Source organism: Dermacentor albipictus, chromosome 3, assembly GCF_038994185.2.
Source record: "Dermacentor albipictus isolate Rhodes 1998 colony chromosome 3, USDA_Dalb.pri_finalv2, whole genome shotgun sequence".
Taxonomy (NCBI): Eukaryota; Metazoa; Arthropoda; class Arachnida; order Ixodida; family Ixodidae; genus Dermacentor; species Dermacentor albipictus.
In genome coordinates this window covers 167576221-167595399 of record NC_091823.1, presented here as the reverse complement: position 1 = coordinate 167595399, position 19179 = coordinate 167576221, and the positions used below count along the sequence as shown (strand labels likewise).

The window sequence follows — 19179 nt, the reverse complement described above, 5'->3', positions numbered from 1 at the left end:
CAGCAGAGGGGCAACGGCCAAGAAGGTCAATCGGCTCCTTTGGGTGCATCCGGCCTCGGAGCAAGAGATCGTACAAGAGCTCACCAGCCGCTATTTTAATAAATGAGCTGACGTACGCAGAGTACACTGGCGAACCACCTCGGCGGCGGGGCCAGGCGGCATAACAAATAAAATGCTATGCAACCTCGATGACCGGACAATTAGAAGCCCAGCCGGCCTCTTCAATCAGGTGTGGCGCACCGGAGAACTGCCACAGCCATGGAAGGAGGCTGTCGTAGTATTTGTTCCAAAACCTGGAAAAACGCTGCAACTGGGGAATCTCCGCCCTGTCACACTTACGTCATGTCTCGGCAAAGCACTATAGCACGTGGTTTTAACACGCCTCGCCGAGAATGTAGAGGAACGCCAATTATTCCCTCCCACCCTCTTTGGCTTTCGGCCAGCTGTGTACACGCAAGACATCTTATGGATGCTCAAAAGAGACGTTGTGGATGCCGGAATCCCGGGGGTAGTGCGCGCGATGCTAGGGCTCGATGTGCACAAGGCGTTCGATAACGTCAGACACGAGGCCATACTCAGAAACCTATTGGACATGAATGCTGGGGCACGGGCGCACAGATACATCATTGCCTTTCTTCGCGATCGGTCAGCCACCTTAAACATTGGAGATATCAACAGCCCTCAGATCAATCTCGGCGCTAGGGGTACATCCCAGGGTGCAGTACTATCTCCTTTTCTTTTCAACTGTGCTATGAGGAACCTATTCAAGGAACTTTACAAGATCCCGCTCATCCGCCATGCCATCTATGCGGACGACGTTACCATTTGGACGAGGCAACGCAATGCCGGGGCCGTCAAACAGGCATTGCAAACAACAGCCGACATGGTACAAGCCTACGTGGCCAGCAACGGCCTCAAATGCTCCTCTACCAAGACAGAACTGTTTATTGCCGGCAAAACAACGCAGGCAATCAAAACTACACTGAAAATAGTAGTCACTAAAGAAGTAGCAGCCCAGGTCGCCACTATCAGAGTGCGGGGGCTCTTCCTAGAGCAAAAGGACTCGTGCAAAGAAACTATGAAGAGACTGGCGAGCACCTCTCGCCAGATAATAAGGCTGCTGCGACGTATTACTGGTCGCAAGTTTGGACTCCAAAAGAAAGAGGCATGCAGGCTAATCCAGGCTTACTTCGTCTACAGGATTGCATACACATGCCCTTTCCTACAACTACGAAAGATCAACATCGCAAAGATCGACACTTTGCAGCGTTCAGTCTACAGAGCAGCCGCTGAACTTCCTACATGGGCAAGCAACGAGAGAATGATGCAATTGGGACTCCATAATACCGTCACCGAAATCGTCGAAGCGCAGAGAGCGGCGCAGTGATGGAGGCTGTCATACACACAGCAAGGGCATGAGATCCTACAACTCCTGAATCTCCCTCCCCCCCACACACACAGGAACCAGAGAGAGGGAGAGAGCTCGGCTCAACTTTATTGAGCCGAGCTCGACATCATAAACGCCGTCGATGGATGTGGTTCCCTCTTCACGGGCCCCATATGCTTCCCTAGCCGCTTGGCCCCTCAGGGCGGGGCTGGTTAGCAAGGTCTCCCGTCCCTTGGTAAGGGTGGATGAGGGATGGGGTAGGGTAGTGGGGCAGGTAAGAGGTAGGGGATTACCTTGACGAAATCGCATACTCCAATGACGTGTTGGAGCGGGCCTAACTGAGTCTTGCAGAATTTACATTCCTTCTCGTACCTTTCCGGGTACATCTTGTTTTGAAGGTAAGGGCGCGGGTAGGATCCCGCCTGTATCTGCCTGTATCTCTCCGTCTTTTAATGGTTCGTAAGGTCCATATAACTAATTATGGACTGTGGCTCACCTTCCTCTACCCGGTGTTATATCTCTCAGGCGAACTGGTGGGCAAGTTCGTTGCCCTCCAGCCCAGGGTGAGCCGGTGTCTATATCAACTCAACTTTCCTTTCAGGTACGTCGCGTTTACTCTTGAGAATATCTAGTGCCGCAAGAGACACCCACTCCTTTCTGTAGCTGTTATACGCCTTTTGTGGGTCAGTCACAATTCTTCCCCCCTTGGGCTGCGCGAGTGCTAGCGCTATCGCGGCCTCTTCTGCCACCTCCGGAAAAGACGTCTTGATGGAGGCGCAGGTTACGAGCACATCCCGCGTCGTAAATGCCAGCGTGGCTTTCGATGAAAACTTGGGTAACGAAGCGTCTGTGAAGAGAGTGACCCCCTGTTTCTCTTCTACTATGTGATCTGAAGTCCAGGCCGCTGTACGAGCCGCTCTGCGGCCGTTGTTACGACCTGACCTCATGTTTCGAGGCAGCGGCTTACTGTAGACGCTAAAGCGGTATAAAGTTCGTAAACAGGGATAAGGTGCCTCAGAAAGGCTGGCCAACGTTTCGATAGGAGGACCTATCTTCGTCAAAGGCCTTTGACGAAGATAGGTCCTCCTATCGAAACGTTGGCCAGCCTTTCTGAGGAACCTTATCCCTGTTTACGAACTTTATACCGCAGTGTGCTATTCCATCTGTCAGCCCCTTTCTTGTTTTTGCACAAACGCAAAAGGTAAGAGCGTCGTGGCGGTCGTGGGTAGGAGGCATCCCTCGTCTCGTTTTCGAACTTTGGGGCTTTCCGCATAGCTACTTCATAACGCTCACATTTATAAACCAACGAAACAGCGTACGGAAAACGTAGCAAATAAACACATTCCATTTTTCACCACGTTAACCAAAACCGAAACTAAGAGTACCACACCAGGTAGCGCTTCCTAACACACGCATTCGTGCACTTTTGTGCATTTTGCCTCGGCAAGTGTGCATAACCGTATTGCGTCACGCTTCGCATAAACATCCGACCCGCAATGGCGGACTTGTTCGCCCGGTATCGTGAGTTCGTAAAGGCAAATCCCGCTCTAGCCACCGAACTCGAGACTGTACTTCGCTGGATCTCCTACTTCACGGCAGGTTAGAAAGCCGCTTACTTTCTCTTAGTCCTCTAGTGTTGTCACCGTGATCCGGCTCGGGCAGAGCAAACTTTTCACCGAGTAGCTCAAAGTGATCACGGTTCCGCTTTCACTTGGCAACGACGCGCACCTGCTGCTTGAGTTCACTGCGCTCTTTTGTGCCTTGCCCGGTCAGAGTTAGCACGATCAACTTTAGCGCATAGCTTCGTCTGCTGTAGCGGCTACATTTGTGTTAATGCTACGGACCACTATAGTGTAACTGTAGTTTACAAGTTCGCCTCATGCGGGTTTTGATTTGAAAGCGGCGACGAGCACCGGTCATTGACAGGTGTCATCTGCGTGTCACGGCATGAAGCGGACGCAGTGCGGGCGCATTCTGCTGTCGCCAAGGCAAGACATGGAAAAAAAAAGAAAAGATGACGGGAGACCTTGCTTGACTACACTCGCAACGTGATTATTTTCCTTCCGCGTTTGCGCATTCGTGCTGCGCGGTCGTTGTTTGTTCTTGTTGCGAAATGCTGTTAGAACAATGCCGTGAAGACCACCTTGGTATAATTTTCATTGAGTGGCATGGTGCTACCCTCTTGCCGCGAATATCACAGATGTGCTGAGCGTACAGCGAGGTGTGTCGACTTGCCTTCTTGTCTTGCTGTACTCCGCGGGCCACCGTTATCGCGTATCCGCTAGCACAAATTTTCAAGTGTTCCTTACCCATGATGTCTTCAGACGTATTTAACTCTCACATTTACTGCGGGATCGCTGGCGCTAATATCTTGCGTGAAGATTCACCATTCTATATGCTCACACAACTAGCATTTGTACTTCCCTGCTTCATTACTTTTAAATGAGCCTCTTCGAAGTCGGTACTTGAAAACTAGAAGTAAGTGTAGCGCGCTGATGATTCACTTTGCCCTTTTTGTGCTTTGAATAACATACAAAAAAAAGAAAGACCAGACTTCAGCTATTCATCTTGCTCTGAACTCATTTGCTATAACGGCAGCAGGCTGTCGACCAGGGACATATATAGCCATCTTTTCAAATACAAGTTCCTTGTGACGCACACATCATCATGCTCATCTGCAACACTGTTTCTTATCCTGACCTTCAAAATACAAGCAGATGCCAGCATTCTCAGAGTCTGTGTGGGACACGAAACACTGCAGAAATCGCTCAGAGCTATACAATAATTCAGTGATCTTTAATAAATTTCGGGGATACAATCGCTTTCACGAGATTTCACATGTTTAGCACTGGACATGCAGGCACCTACTGGCAATAGCGTCCCTGTCCCTGTGCCAAGCATGTTGCCTGAGTTCAGTACCAGGAAAGCTTTCACCCATAGATGTCAATACATGCAGTGCTTTTTACACAAAAGTGATTGCACTGCCAAAAGTGAACATTCAACTCTGTCCCAGCTCCCAGCTGCATATTGCCACAGGGAAATGAGTTAAGATCGCAGTGTTGATGGGCAAAGTCTGCATTTCTCTTTTTGGCCTATGGTGGAAGAACGAAGTCTAGCCTTGGCCTACTATCACAGCATTTTATTTACATATTTATTTATTTATTCATATAATAACATATTTATTCATTGTCTGCATGCCAAATTATAATTTTATCTCCCCATTACATGTTCGCACTTCAGCTTGATCATTGTCATAAGCTTGAAATTCCATCATGCAGAGGTAACATCTTTCAGTCATTCGTACCACAAACTGTCAAAGAGTCTAATTGCCTTACTGCATATATTGCTGTCATAGTTGATCATGATTATTTCAAGAATTCATTAGCTATCGCTGCAAAGAAAAGCCTTTTTAATGAGTTTTTTGTTGCTAATCCTTTTGTTTGTTTGTTTCATTTTTTTTTGTGCTGACTGCAACCACTCCTCTCTTTATAAAGTTGCACAAATTTCACCTTAAGTCATTAACATTGACTATGCAACTGAATTTCATCATCATCAAAATACAAGCAGATGCCAGCATTGTCAGGGTCTCCATAACTCCACCCAACTTGACTCCATAACTCAACAGAAACAAATAGTGCAGTCCTGTAAAGTGCATGGAAGAGTTTAAAGTGAAGGAAATTAGCCAGGCAGATTACTCTGCATATTTTTCTAGGTTATGCAAGCTTTACTAAAATACCATTCACAAGAACATTTGCAGCATAATCCATCTCACAATGACTGTTGACAGTAATGTGGTTAGTATTAAACAATGTAGCAACACACCACATTGCAGAAGTCATGTCATCCGATTGGCTTCCTAGGGCGCGTCATTGATAATTTTTCCACCTTCATGATGAACAAATGATGTTCGTAATAGTTGAAATGCTAGTTAATTTGTTTCTGTAAAAAGAAAGTAACAGAAAGAGAACGCACAAGAACAATTTCTCACTACACTTAAGCACTTCCGGCAAACTGCAAGCATCGTCTGCTTGTATTACAACATGCTCCATCTTGACGAGAGCTTCGCAGTCAGTGTCGGTCTGTCTTTTCGCAAGCGCCATGATTCACCTTTGTTGCGTTGTGGGCTGCGAGCGTCGCAACTAGCAACGTCAAGCTGTGACATTGTGTCCCTCTGCAAGGCAGCAGACAAGCGGAGTGGCTGCAGCGCATCTGACTGTCACTATCCCATGGGCGCCAGAATTTGCGTGTTTGCGGCCGTCCTTTTACACCAGAGGATTACTACCACAATAGCGTTTCGCGAGTCTGGTATTCGGGTAAACGCAAGCAAGGCAGCAGGGCCTGGCCACCTTACCTTGCCGTTTCATGGATGAACGGAAGCGCAAACGTGTATGATCTGCACGGTGCAGCCACCTGGTGGCACAGAGCTCAACAAAACACAGTAGCAGTAACCGGAAGTGGATGACATGACTTGCCATCATGACGCAGAGCCAGTGAAGGCGGAGCTTAGCCCCAATCACTCGGCAAACGAGTTGAGGAGAAAATGCATGGCTATGGAGGAGGGTGACTTGTAATCGTCCGTAGCTCTCTTAATGTGAGACACTTCACACAAGTTGCGGTGCAAATGATTAACTTTAGCTGTACCCTACACGTCTGCAAAATTTGTCCGAATCATTTCAGGGTCCCTTTAACGAAGATGATGGAGCAACCATGACAGCATCCAGCTACAATCATGTACTTAGTTCCCCAAGCTGGTAGACAACTTGGGGCACCGGGTCGGATAGACGACTAGATAGATATATAGATAGATCTATCAATTTTCTCAAAATGCTTGAAGTGCGCAAAGGATACTCATCATTCAATAGAAGTCTTGGTACTGTTACTTGTCGGGTTCATCAAGAAAAAATGAAAAATTGCTCAGTCAGTAAAAAAATGCTTTCTTTCTGCGAAATATTAGTCCAAACATTAACTGGATATTTTTTTGCTGTTGTTTTTGTTAAGCTTAATGAGTAAGAAAGGCAGGTTTCTGTGCATCAAATGTGTTTGCTTTAATCTCTGTCAGATGCAATCGACAAAAATTGTCTTCATCTTGGTACAGAGTTGTCCTGATCAATAAAGGCTTATGATTTCTGTCAACTTTTACAAGCTACACTCAACCCACATTGCTTTGAACCGCTCATGACCTCTGGCTTTTATTTGAAATATCCAGAGTTGAATAAAATATGAATTAAAATGGTGTCATAAATAATTGCGTGAGGCATATTTATGGAAATATGCAAACATCTGACAGTTACTGGCCATCTTTTTCCATGGTGGAGAGAGCCATAAAACATACTCATCAAAGATAGCGAGCTGCAAATGCATGATGACGAGATCAGTGGCACTCATCGACACAGAAGCCTGGATATTGATTGTGGGGACATTTTCAGTGTTCCTGTGCTTATGGATGATTTGTTGTGCACTTAGCATGTGCCCTAAGGCACATTCCAGAATTACTTGCAAGGCACATGAATAAAAATAATTGCATCAACTGACAAGTCACGAAATTTTAAAAATTTGTACATGGGTAATAATAACCACAGAAATTGCATTAGGCCCTAGCACTGTGCTAAGAAACAACAAAAGAGAGAAGGCACAAAAGAATACGGCAATAGATGTATAAGCCAAAGTTCCTGAACACTACTAGATAGTGAAATAGTACTTCTGTAACACAGGTGAATAGTAGCTGGATGAGTTGCTGGGATTTGATGCAGTGCATGCATTAATCTTGTGTGTATATAATGTGTGTTTCTTGAATAAATGGTCTCATCGCTCATATTGGTAGTTTTAATCCAAAGCATGCTACGCCTTGTTCTTGGTGCTTTGTGGTAGATGGGTGGGTAGGAGGGTGGGTGGGAGGGTTGCGGTTGGTCTTGTTCCACTGTAATAATGTGCAACCATTGATATAATCGAACCTCTGCCGTCGAGCACAGCAGCTTGGTGTTCTAACCATTAGGCCACGATCGCATGCATACTTCTCATTCCAAAGCCAGCCAGCTCTTCAAAACACTTGGCGCGTGCGTGCCGTGCCACATCCTCATTGTGACAGCTCGCATTTTGAGGCTCCATTTTAGACTGCACCATCTTCAGGATAGGCCCACTTTCCTCATAGCATGCTACATAGAAATTGTGCGACATTTTACCAACTCCGTGATTGCCCAAGTTAATCATGCTCTAACATTTCTCCACTGGAGACATGTAGTCGCTGATGACATCACAGTCCATGTTCCTCTCGCGTACGCTCATCCACTGCCTACGTAGGATCCAACAATTGCCATGCTGTATGCATCAAACGGCCGACACAGAAATTGCGCCGTTGTTGCCATACAATTGTCTTCAACGTGGTCGTTGTCACGCTGTTGCCATCACAGGCACATATTCTCGCTGATCCATGCGTACAAGTACTCAATTTACACAAACCTGTTGCTCCACTTGGCGTTGCTTTGTAGAATCCCAAACAGTGCTAGATAGCCACGTGTGTGCAAAATGCTTTGCATAACATTGAATCCCACCGTGCGTGGGGCCTGCACAACTTTTTTTGTGTGTGTGTGTGTCTTCTCTGTGTCGTTTGTGCTGTGTTAAGGAAATAGATCTGCGCCTACTAGCTCAATTCAATGTATTGCTTCAAAACATTACACATCACAGATATCACGACTGTCTGTACAAATTGTCGCAAGACGAGTAGCACTGCATACACAAGAGGAAAAAAAAAGTATAAAGCTGGATTCATATTTAAGCATAACGTGCAGAAGTGTAAACAAATGTTGAAACCATAACAATACAGTGAAAGCTCGTTAATTCGAACTTCAATAATTCGAATTTATGGATAATTCGAACTGTACGATTTGGTCCGGCCAAGCTCCACAGAAGTCTATGTATAAAAAAGTCCGTTAATTCGAACGCGAGAAGGTTCCCTCACGGATAATTCGAACTACGCTCGCCTGGCACACGGCCAGAGAAACGCGCCTACTGCCTACACACAAGGCTGTATTGCCTCCTAAACGGAGAAAAAGGCGAGAGAAGGCAAAATCGGAAAAAAATCTAACCGACGCGGGGTCAGCCAGAAGGCAGCGGCGGCTGCCGCCTCTCCGTTCTACGTAACCTCCGAGACTTCTTGCCCGTTGCGAATCTCGGAGGCTTTGCAAATCTTGTACAGCTGCTAATGTTGTGCGGAGATGGCACGGCAAGCTCCAAAACACGGCGAATCAAGTACGTCGCAGCTGCGCTTGCAATCAAGAACCAACGAATCAGGGCCTTCGCCACCTTCAAATGTTCGGCGTCTTTGTCTCGGCAGTCTTCATCGGTTGTGTACCTCTGTTTTCAGCTTAGGAGGTATCGGCCGTCGCGATTCATTGTGATGGTGTTAAGCCTCGGCTAACGTTCGTTTCTGTGGACATCGGTGGTGTGGCACAGTCGGACCCAGAGCTTCGACTTGAAGATGGCGTGTGCCCGCGGCACACGCCATCACTTTCTGACACGCCAAATTTCTGACATTCCCTACTGCTTCCAAATCACAGTGTACTGTTGCTCTCCTTCACTTTCGTTAGTTCGAACTTTCGTTAATTCGAACTGAAGCGGCTTCCCCTTGCGGTTCGAATTAACGAGCTTTTACTGTATCAGATAATAATAATAACTTATTTGGATCAAAGTACATAGTGCATGATGCTGGAGACAAACAGGAAAAGCTGCTATTAAATACAGCTTGACTATGCTGCACGCCCCACAGATACATCGCTTATTTGGGAAAGAGGCACAAAATCAAAGTACTACATACAATTGGCTATGGAGGACTTTCCAGCTGACAGTGGAAATATTTCCTGCTGAAACGAGAATGAAAATAAGAACAGTGAAAAATAGACAAGTGGTGCTAGTGAATATTAACAAGCAAACAAAGCAACCTTCATATTTTTACTAGGGGCAGAGTCAGGATGCATAACTACGCACTGTCGCCAGCCATTTTCAGTGCCTTGTTGTCCTGAGAAAGACAAGTGCTCTCGTGTAAAGATTGACTGCAGGCTGAGTCTTCTCTTGTTTCCCCAGTATTTATACCAAGTCATTAACAATTTACTCTGTCATTGCCTTGCTCTTGTTTACCAATGCAAACTCTTCTGTCCACCTCAAAGAGAATCGCTTACAACTCAAATTGGCCATTTGCGTATATCAAGGCCTTACCTCCTAAAGAGAACTGCAGGCTACAAGTATTGTTGTACTGCACACATGAGCTTTGAGCGAGACATGTGAACTGCACTGTGAAATTTACACTTACTTGCGTTTACTGTGGGATAAGTCACTGGTAGGACCTTGGAGTTATTCACTCCCTCTCACATTTACCAGGGAGAAGTTAGCATTACAACAAATCAGAGAATCTAACCTCTTTGGTTGGCGTTTGTGCAGGTCGATTTGGCAAGTCGGCCGTTGTTGCAGAGTTCCTTTATTCCTCGTCCAGTTTGCTGACGCTCCTCAATGACCTCATTCTGCGACATGCCGCCGATGTTCCCGTGCACTTGGTAAGTACACATGTTCCTTGGAGATGCTAGTTGGTTCTTGTCGTTTGGAACGATTGGAGGGCCATCCATCTTTTTTTGTGTGTGTGCTTTTTCACTTGCAGGCTTTGTAGATGCTGTTTGGTTGTGCAAACACGCATCCTAGTAGTTTTCACTTTGCTAAGTGACATTCTTTGCAAGCATATTTTCCTCTAAAGGAGAACATGAAATAAAATTTTTGTCTTGCTTTGGTAGCTCTGTCATACCATGATTACTCCGTAATCATGGTGTGACACTTTGATTACATAAACCTTCAAGGAATCATGAATTATAACATCTTTCAATGTGAGAAATTGAAAAGGCACACCAAGTTTTTTGGTGTACAATTTGTTTACAACTCAAATGTGTACTGTTATCGTGAGTTCATAGCATGAAGGCAAAACGAGGAGTTAGATAGAACAAGGACAAGAACTTTACCTGGTCCTGTTTACGGCATCGATCCTTTGCCTTTTGAGCGAAACTGCAACTTTTTTACATTTGTATTCTTTTCTCCGTACATGACTAGAATTGAAAAATGAAGGAATCTACGCAAGACACAGAAAAGTGTTTTGTTATCTTTGCTGATTTGCATAACTTTCTGTGCTGCATCTCTTCTGCAAAACAAAAGTACTCCTTGTTCTATATTAATCTCACATGCCTCGCTTTTTAGGACCGAGCCGTGGAACGGCTCCAGTCATGCCTGGCTGTCGTCGAGTATGTCGAGGTGTTCGCCGAGTTGGCCGCGCTGCACCTTCGCGGGGACCTGGCGCGGTGGGTGGCTGTTGCCATCGTCCAAACGCTCAAGTGAGGAGCACACTCTACCCTTATTTTATATTGCTGCATGTTGTGTTTCCTTTACATGGTCTTGTTATGGCTGCTGATGCAACACCTTATCATATTTTGTTTCATAGCCCACGTTCTTGCATTATCTGCACACATTGATGCAACCAGTGTTTCTGAAACAGTACTGTTATCGGCTTCTCTGAGTGTGTCGTCTACTCAAGGCTTTCAGATCCTTCAAGAACATTTGTCTTTACCTGGGTATTCAGGAAATTCTTGCGTCATGTGCAAATAACGGCTGGCCAAAAGGTGCTTCTATTCTGATTCAGGAACATGTACTGCTATGCTTGTCATGATTGTTGCCAATGTGTAGCCTTTTCTTTGCACACGCAAATTCTCCTAAGGTTTTTGTTTTTTTAATTGCTTTGCCATCAGCCATTCTTATGAGAATACAGTCAACAATGAGAGGTTATCGTAATTTGCGTACTTGGTCATGTGAACTAAATTGCTCAAAAAGCTGGCATTGCATTATCCCAGTCTGCTAGCTTTAAACAGTAGCCTCTTGACCACTCACCACCACATTATTCACACCATTTAGCCTACCCATTGCAGTAGTAGTAGCAGCAGTACTAGTAGCAGTAACTTATTGTATTCATGAGAGAAGGGGAAGAAGGGAAGAAGAGGCCCTGGGCATCAACTGTCCCCCTTCCCAGTGGAAAGGTACAGGGTGAAGCAACAGAGAAAAACAATTTGAAGGAGAATGTTGTTTTGCTTATATATTCCAAATTGTTATAAGTCTGTTCATCTATGTGAAAATTTGCAGTTAGAGACTTGAGTAAATGTGGAGTCACACAATAGAACACATCACCGATCACGGCTGACCAACTGTGACACAGCTTGCCGGCATAAAATCATACATTGCATAACATACACCAGAGGCCAACCGCTCACAATATGGCTTCTCATGCTATCATGCCACACTTACTGTGTAAGCTGCTACACTGTTTTACTGTTTCGACCCACTAGTTTACAGGGGTCCTGAACCACCCCTCGGACTTGGTGAAAAGACACAGAAAAGCAAACGCTACTGTGAATATCTGAGCCAAATTTCTCACTCATGCACGGGCACGTGGAGCTCACAAGTGGAGCACGATGTCAGTTTTTTCTCAGTGACTCTCTTTTCAACAGAACCCTGTTCCTCACTCTTTTTGGGCTGCTTGATTTCGTAATATAGCAGATTCCCATACGCGACTGCTACTGGCCAATAGCTGACATCAGTCAAGCAAGGGGTTGGGATCAGTGCACTTCTTCCTACTGTTACTTTGCATATTTAGTGACGCATTTTAATAAACTGGCTGAAGTAAGTGAAAATCTGCTTTTGAATTTCCATAAGAATTGCATACTTCCAGAAGAAGCTGACTATCGTCTGTTCACGCTTGGCCGTGGCCACCCGCATTGGAACTGAATTTTGGTCACCCTGCTTATCGGTGTCATAGCCATCAGGTATTGCTAATTTCGACTAGTTTTGAGCACTCAACTAGCATTAACCACACGAAACTTTAAGTCAGACTGCACGCACGCTCACTCCCCCTCGCTCCTGGTTAGACGCCTTGGCAGGCTTTAATTCGTATTGGGCTATTGATAATGCTTCAACATGTGCGAGTAGAATGTGGCTACTTCCAGTCGGTGAAGCTGGTGCAGGACAAAGCCGGTCCGCACCTCGTAGCATGGCCAGACTGGAGCATATGAACACAAGCGCACACTTAAACCCTGTCATGCACAAAACAATCGCTGTGCATACGCACTGCAGTTGCATGCTGCTGCAGTCTGCTACGTAGCGTAGGTACCGCGGCAGCCACAGGGTGCCGCGACGAGTTTGCTGGCTGAGCGTACTGAGGCTCGCTGAGGACAACTGCGCTTAGCACGTTGTAAGTGCCAAAACCAGAAGTAGTGGTGTCTACATCAACGTCCAAAATCAAATTTGAACTGGCGCCACGGGGATGTTCAATGGTGGATGCGCACCGCTCCTTCATAGCCTTCGCAGTGCATGGCATTGAAGAAGGAGCAGAAGCACCGCGAAAGGGATCATATGCGACCTTTCATTGCCAAAAGTTCCGCTTCTGCTCAACGCATTGAAATACCTCTTACGGTAAAGTATTTCCAAAATAATCTACTTTAACCTCAGATGTATTTCTCGTCTTTGATGAAAAGTAATTCAGGCCCTTTTAACCCTTCGAGGGTCAATTTTTTTCGCCATATGTGACCGCCCAGAGTTGGTTTTTTTATTGCAGATTATCATTCTTCTTAGAGACTCATTTCCAAAAAAATTTACCGCAATTTTTCTAGGGTGACCGTAAAGTGAGAAAAAAATATTTTTCATTGGTATATATGTACTCTTCGTTCATGAATAACAATAATAAAAAAGGAAATAAACTTATAAGAATTAAAAATTTGATGCATCTTTATACACATAGTTCAAGGCCTTGAAAATGCGCAGACGAGAATATTTCGCAAGACTCCAACCTTCCCGCTCTTACACTATATGTACATCCATAGCTTAATCAAACTGCGTAGGTGCGCGCACTCAAGAAAACTGTGTGGCTGTGGGCCCGTCAAAAAAGCACGATGTGTGACAAACTTCCGCTAATCTTCATCTTATTGCCAACCAGAGGCAATTGGTTTTTGCGAGATTAAAAATGAAAAGAAGAAGAAGCAACGGAAACGCATGCACGGCGGCATCCTTCCTATGCGCACCACTGTGAGCACTAAACAAGCAAGAAAGAGGCGATCGCCCTTTGGGCGATTAGTAATGACATAACCGTCAGTTTTGCAAGCACAAGAAGCCAAAACCGCCCGCGGAACAAATCCCGATATGCTGCCCGCGCACCCGCGCGCCAATGCACCAGTGGTAGTATATAGACGCGCTGGAGCAAACTGGCTCTAAAACAAACCATGCAGCGAAAACCAAGAGAGGGAGGCGCGCGAAAAAAATTCTCTGTATTCCCACATAGTGGCAGCACATGACAGAAAAGAAAAAGTTAGGAAATTGGCGCGCTTTTTAAATGTACCGACGGCACTGTAAATATACGGCATTGACCATTTTTGGACATGTTCGCAGCGCCGTATATTTACGTCATTGACCCTCAAAGAGTTAAGCAGCTACATCAAACACTAGTGCAGCCTGTTCAACCTTGTAAGGTTTCTCTTGTGAGTGCCACAGGCTAAGTGTGAATATAAGACCGTGACCTCTGTTGCCTGCTTTTGTGCACATCCAGGGCATGCCTTCGGTTGGTACTCCTCCTCTACCACAGACAGGGGCTTCAGTGCAGCCCCAGCGTTGCCCCCTTTGACCGAAAACTGGCCCGTGGTGACCCGGCTGCTGCCCAGCCTTGCTACGAGCTGCGACACAGTGGTCGGCCACTGCGCACCTTGGCCGCAGGTGAGCATGTGGCATTTGCCTGTTTCAGCTTTAGCCACCTGTGGAAAGTTGTCTCAGCAACATACAGTCGATCCCGCATATATCGAACTATTTCAAGGGATTAACCTTAAACTAGGTAAATTTTGTATATTGAATTATCAATATATCGAACTTATTGCAAGGGGATTGCGAAATAGTTTGATATATCAGTAATTCAAAATATAAGATGTACTTATCTGGAGCTTATCTCAGGACTCCGCACATCTCGCACAGTTTCCTTAGATCGTGAAAAGCGGGAATTTACCGATTTCCCTCTATAAGGCCACGTCAAACAAATAAAAGTTTACTTATTTCTTGAACATGAATGGTGGCACTCTCGTTGGCCCATTGAACATGCTCTGCCTTGGTGCTTGCGTTTCCTCTCTTCAGCATCAACAGCTGTTTTGCGACTCGGCAGCATGTTGCTGTTACTAACCCCTCGCACACCGTGAGTAGAGCACACTCTACTCGCCAGCAAGCCACCTTCGCGTCCACGCGCTCAAGGACGACAGGGCACACGTGCACTCGTACGCGTTTCTCCGACCTGGCTCTCCTCCGTATTATACTGTAGGGTGCCTCAACGCAGCGCGCCTTTTCTGCTGTTCATGGCAGCGCACAGGCATCAGAGCACCCTATCGAACTCAGGCACTTGGTGCCATCTGGCAGGGGGTGCTGCAGTTCTGAGGGGACACAGCTTTTGCATCATGGATAATGGTCAAAAAATAAATTTTTTCAAGATCACATTCTAAGTTTCTGCAACTCTTTTTCTATCTGATTGCGAAATATTGTTAAGTGGATGTTGGGAGTATAGAAGATTGTATTTACAATATATATACAAAATGAGTGAGATTAGATAAAATGGCTGACTACCAACAACAGGCAGCAGCCAGCGTCTCCGATCTTCTTCCTCTTTTTTCTTTCATCCTTCCATAACAATATCATCACTGAAAACCTCGTAGAAGTGCTAAAAAAATTTGTTGCATGAGCCAAGGTGGTGAGAAATTTTGTGGAAATCACGAAAGGACAGCATTTTTCAAGCCACAATATCTCCAAACCAATGCAGCCGGGCGCCGTCATCTTGGTCTCGTCGGAAAGCGCATTTCTTGGTCTTCAAATTTGCCACTTCAGCTAGCTCCTCCATGCAGAAACAAGCAGACAAATAGCTAGTGATTGAAGATTGGCCTGCGCCTGCCACCTGACTCCAGCGCAGTTCGCAATTGGTGGAGCGCCGTCTGCTCGGCTCTTTACGCTTCGCGATCTCTGAACAATCTCCACTCTCCATAAACCCAACGAGTGTCAAAACAGGCGCTACGCCGACATCACCATAGCATGGCCGATCCCTCCACTTGTGGACATCTCAGATCCCTGAACATTGGCTACACAGACTTCGCGACCAAGCTTCCCACGCTGAATCCTCGGACACATGGCTAAGCCTTTCAGCACTCAGTGTTTTGGAATTTGCAACCAAGCACATTGTGCATACAATCCTCAGACTTGCAGCTAAGCATTTCACGCTCGGGCGCCTCCTGCTCAGCGATCAAGCACATTGCGCCTGCACGACTAAGCACATAGAGCATCGGCGCCCATGACTTCATGACCAAGCACACCGGGCATCAACTCCTCAAGCCTGCAGTTAGGCATTTCGCACATCGACACCTCGGACCTGCAACCAAACACATCGCACGCTGACTCGTCGAACCCACGGCTAGGCATTTCGCGCATCAGCACCTCAGAATTCGCGACTAAGCACATTGGGCGTGAACTCCTCGAGCTCGCAGCTAGGCATTTCACACGTCGACACCTCAGACCCGCGATCAAGCACATCATGCGCCAACTCCTTGAGCCCATGGCTAGGTATTTTGCATGTCGGCTCCTCGGACCCGCAACCAAGCACATTGCGTGCCAACTCCTCGAGCTTACAGCTAGGCATTTCACGTGTCGGTACCTGAGACTGTGCAACTAAGCACATTGAGTGTCAACTGCTCGAGCCCACGGCTAGGCGTTTCACACATTTGCTCCTCGGACTGCGCGCCTCAGCACATGGCACGCCGACTCCTCGAACACGCGGCTAGGTGTTTCGTACATCGGCACCACAGACTGCGCGACTCAGCACATCGAGCGTTGACTGCTCGAGCCTGCAGCTAAGCGTTTTAGCACGTCAGCGCCTCGCACTGCATTACTAAGCACATTGAGCACTTACCCTTCGAGCTCGCGGCTAGGCGTTTCATGCATTGGCACCTCAGACTGCGCGACTAAGCACATCGAGCGTCGACCCCTCGAGCCCATGGATAGGCATTTCACACATCGGCATCTCAGACCCACGACCAAGCACATTGTGTACCGACTGTATTATCATATTGTCACAATATCTTATACAACAATGTATATCACACTACCCCTTCATAAAAAGAACCTGACCATGAGCTCTGTTCACTAGGCCCTTTGGGCTGTCACAGACACCTGGCTGCAAAAAAGCGAGGCATCGTACAAAAGTACAAGCTGGAAAGCACCTAGCAGCTGCATATCTATCAGTGACTCTCTGATTCTAGGTTCCACAGCCATTGTCAAAGGAAGATGACTCAGAAGGCTGCTGAGAGCCTTCATTCAGTAACATGGTCGAATCCACCAAAAGAAACAAATGCCTCACTGATTGCACTGAAGATTGCTATATCGATGAGGCAGTCTGTAGGTACAACACTGGAACTATATTCATGCTCACACAGAGTTCTACACCTCACTTGATTTGAAACCCAGGCACCATGATCTTTGCAGAGCACCAGCAAAATATACCACACGGAAAAAAAGGGGAAACGAAGGCACACCAGACCAGAGGCCACATGTCGAAGAAGCCCCTCGTCACAAAACACATCAGACTACAAATTTGGTGCCTTTTAGGGCACTGAAGAGAAGGTGAAACTTTGAGAGCCTTTTTCTCAAAACTGCTTTTTTTTACTTGCTGCTCAGTTTCTGGAGCAGATTTCTTTGTTACCGTTTAGTCTATTTTGGCTCTTGTCTTTTTTGTAGCATTCCTTGGGCTACAGTGCAGGTCGTGAAAGTCTCATTTCCTTATGTGTACTTTTTATTACTCTGTGATTTCACTATTTGTTCACCCAGAAAGTGCTTGATGCAGAAGTAACATAAAAATTGACACTCCGAAAAATGTATGTTGCAAAAAAAAAAGCAATTTTTAGGCGATTTGAACTACACATAACGTCGCATTGGACCCATCCCTGCAGGACTGTAGATGTTGTCATCATGACCACAGACAAATTCTTGTATCGTAGTGACAATGGCAGTTGAAGCCAGCAGTTGCAGCCAGCAGCTGCTTCATTTTGATTCAGTGCAAGATGCACAATGTGGCATACATCGCAGAAGTCTTCATCACGTGCAGTAAAAAGCACCTCAACAACTACCGTATAATGCGGAATATAGGTCGAGGCGGAATATAGGTCGACCCCCTTACATTGAAGCAAAGAAGTCAACATAAAAATTATAAGGCACAAAACTTCGTTTTATTTAGTGGTGCCACCAGACTCGTCACCTGCTCATTCGTTTGAGCTGTCTGAACTCTTGTCCGAAGATGACTGCTTTTCACTGGCTGCGTCCTGCAACATGTCATCCCCGGTGCCGTCCAAAGAGTTGCTAATGCAACACTTCTTGAATACCCGCACCACTATATCGTCGGGCAGCGAGCGCCAAGCCTGCGACACCCATGTGGCCACAGTGGCGAGAAGCGGCCTGCGCAGCCGGCCGGTTGGGGTCGTCGGGTTGTCGCCGACCATCCACTAATTATATTGTTTACGGACACGGTCTTTAAAGGGCTTGTTGAGCACAACGTCCAGTGGCTGAAGTGTTGACGTCATGCCTCCCGGAATGACGGCAAGTTCCGTCCTCCCGTCACGGAGTGCCTGCTGCACACCTGCGGTCAAGTGTCGCGAAAGGCATCCAAGACGAGCATGCTCGGACACCGCAGGAGTGTGCCGTGTCCCCGATTCCAGACGGTCTTAATCCAATTGAGCATGAGGGCCTCGTCCATATAGCCCTTTTCATTCACGCGAACGACATCCCGCGGGAAAGCCTCTTTCGGCAGCGCCTTCCTCTTAAATATTATGTATGGGGACTGCTTTCTGCCGTCTGCAGTACACGCGAGCATCACCGTGAAGCGCGAATGCTCGTTCTCCGTAGAAAGAAGCTTGACTTCTTTTGCGCCGCACACTGCACACTGTGGTGGGCGACGGCATGTCGAACCACTACGGCGTTTCATCAGCGTTGCCGATCTGTCCCAGCGTGTAGCCATGCTGCTGCCGGAGACGGATAACATAGCGCTTGAATTCGACCAGCTTGTCCTCGTATGCTTCTGGCAGATTGATGTGCGCCGTCGAAGTGCGAATCCCTTGCGTCGCATGAAGCGACGAACCCAATAAATGGAACCCTTGAATTGTTCCTTGGGCAGTCCGGATTCTCGGGCGATCTTAATAGCTTTGATGCGGATGAGTTCTGCTGTCACTGGCAGAGATCTGGCGCGATGCTCACAGACGAAATCCGCCACCCTGTTTTCAAGCTCCGGGTGCACCGCGCCATCGAATAAAGAACCGTGCGGTGCCTGTGAGTTGGGCCGCGTCGGTCACCAAGGAGGCAATAACGATGTGGATGCCGAAAGGTCTGCGCTCCTACATGTTGCCAGACAACTATTCATGTTGTGCCAAGGGCCGGTATATAAGTCGAGGGGTAAACTTTTAGTAATATTTTTTGGAAAAAACCTCGACCTATATTCCGCACTGTACAGTACCCACACCGACTGTATCGTACTGGATGAATAATTATGAGCAAGCTCACTTGCTATGAAACAGGCAGGCAGTGTGCGCTGTGTTAAGACACACATTTGTGCACAGGAAGATGTACACTGCCTCACTGTGAAGGAAGTCGTCAATGTTTTGTAGAAATTTTGTGCAAGTTTTCCTGACAGGTTGTGATTTGAAAATGGTGACGAAAACTGC

The 19179-nt window shown here is 46.6% G+C and overlaps 1 protein-coding gene across 1 annotated transcript in view; it reads left to right on the top strand.

Annotated features, from left to right (window-relative positions):
• Positions 1–2832: 2832 nt before the first annotated feature.
• Positions 2833–19179, top strand: part of Pex16 (peroxin 16) — a 37210-nt gene continuing 20863 nt past the window's right edge. Inside the window, exons 1-4 of the mRNA XM_065424669.1 lie at positions 2833–2986; positions 9818–9930; positions 10616–10749; positions 14001–14164. Coding sequence (XP_065280741.1) covers positions 2884–2986; positions 9818–9930; positions 10616–10749; positions 14001–14164 — 514 coding nt within the window. The 5' untranslated portion in view covers positions 2833–2883. The remainder of the gene's footprint in view (positions 2987–9817; positions 9931–10615; positions 10750–14000; positions 14165–19179) is intronic.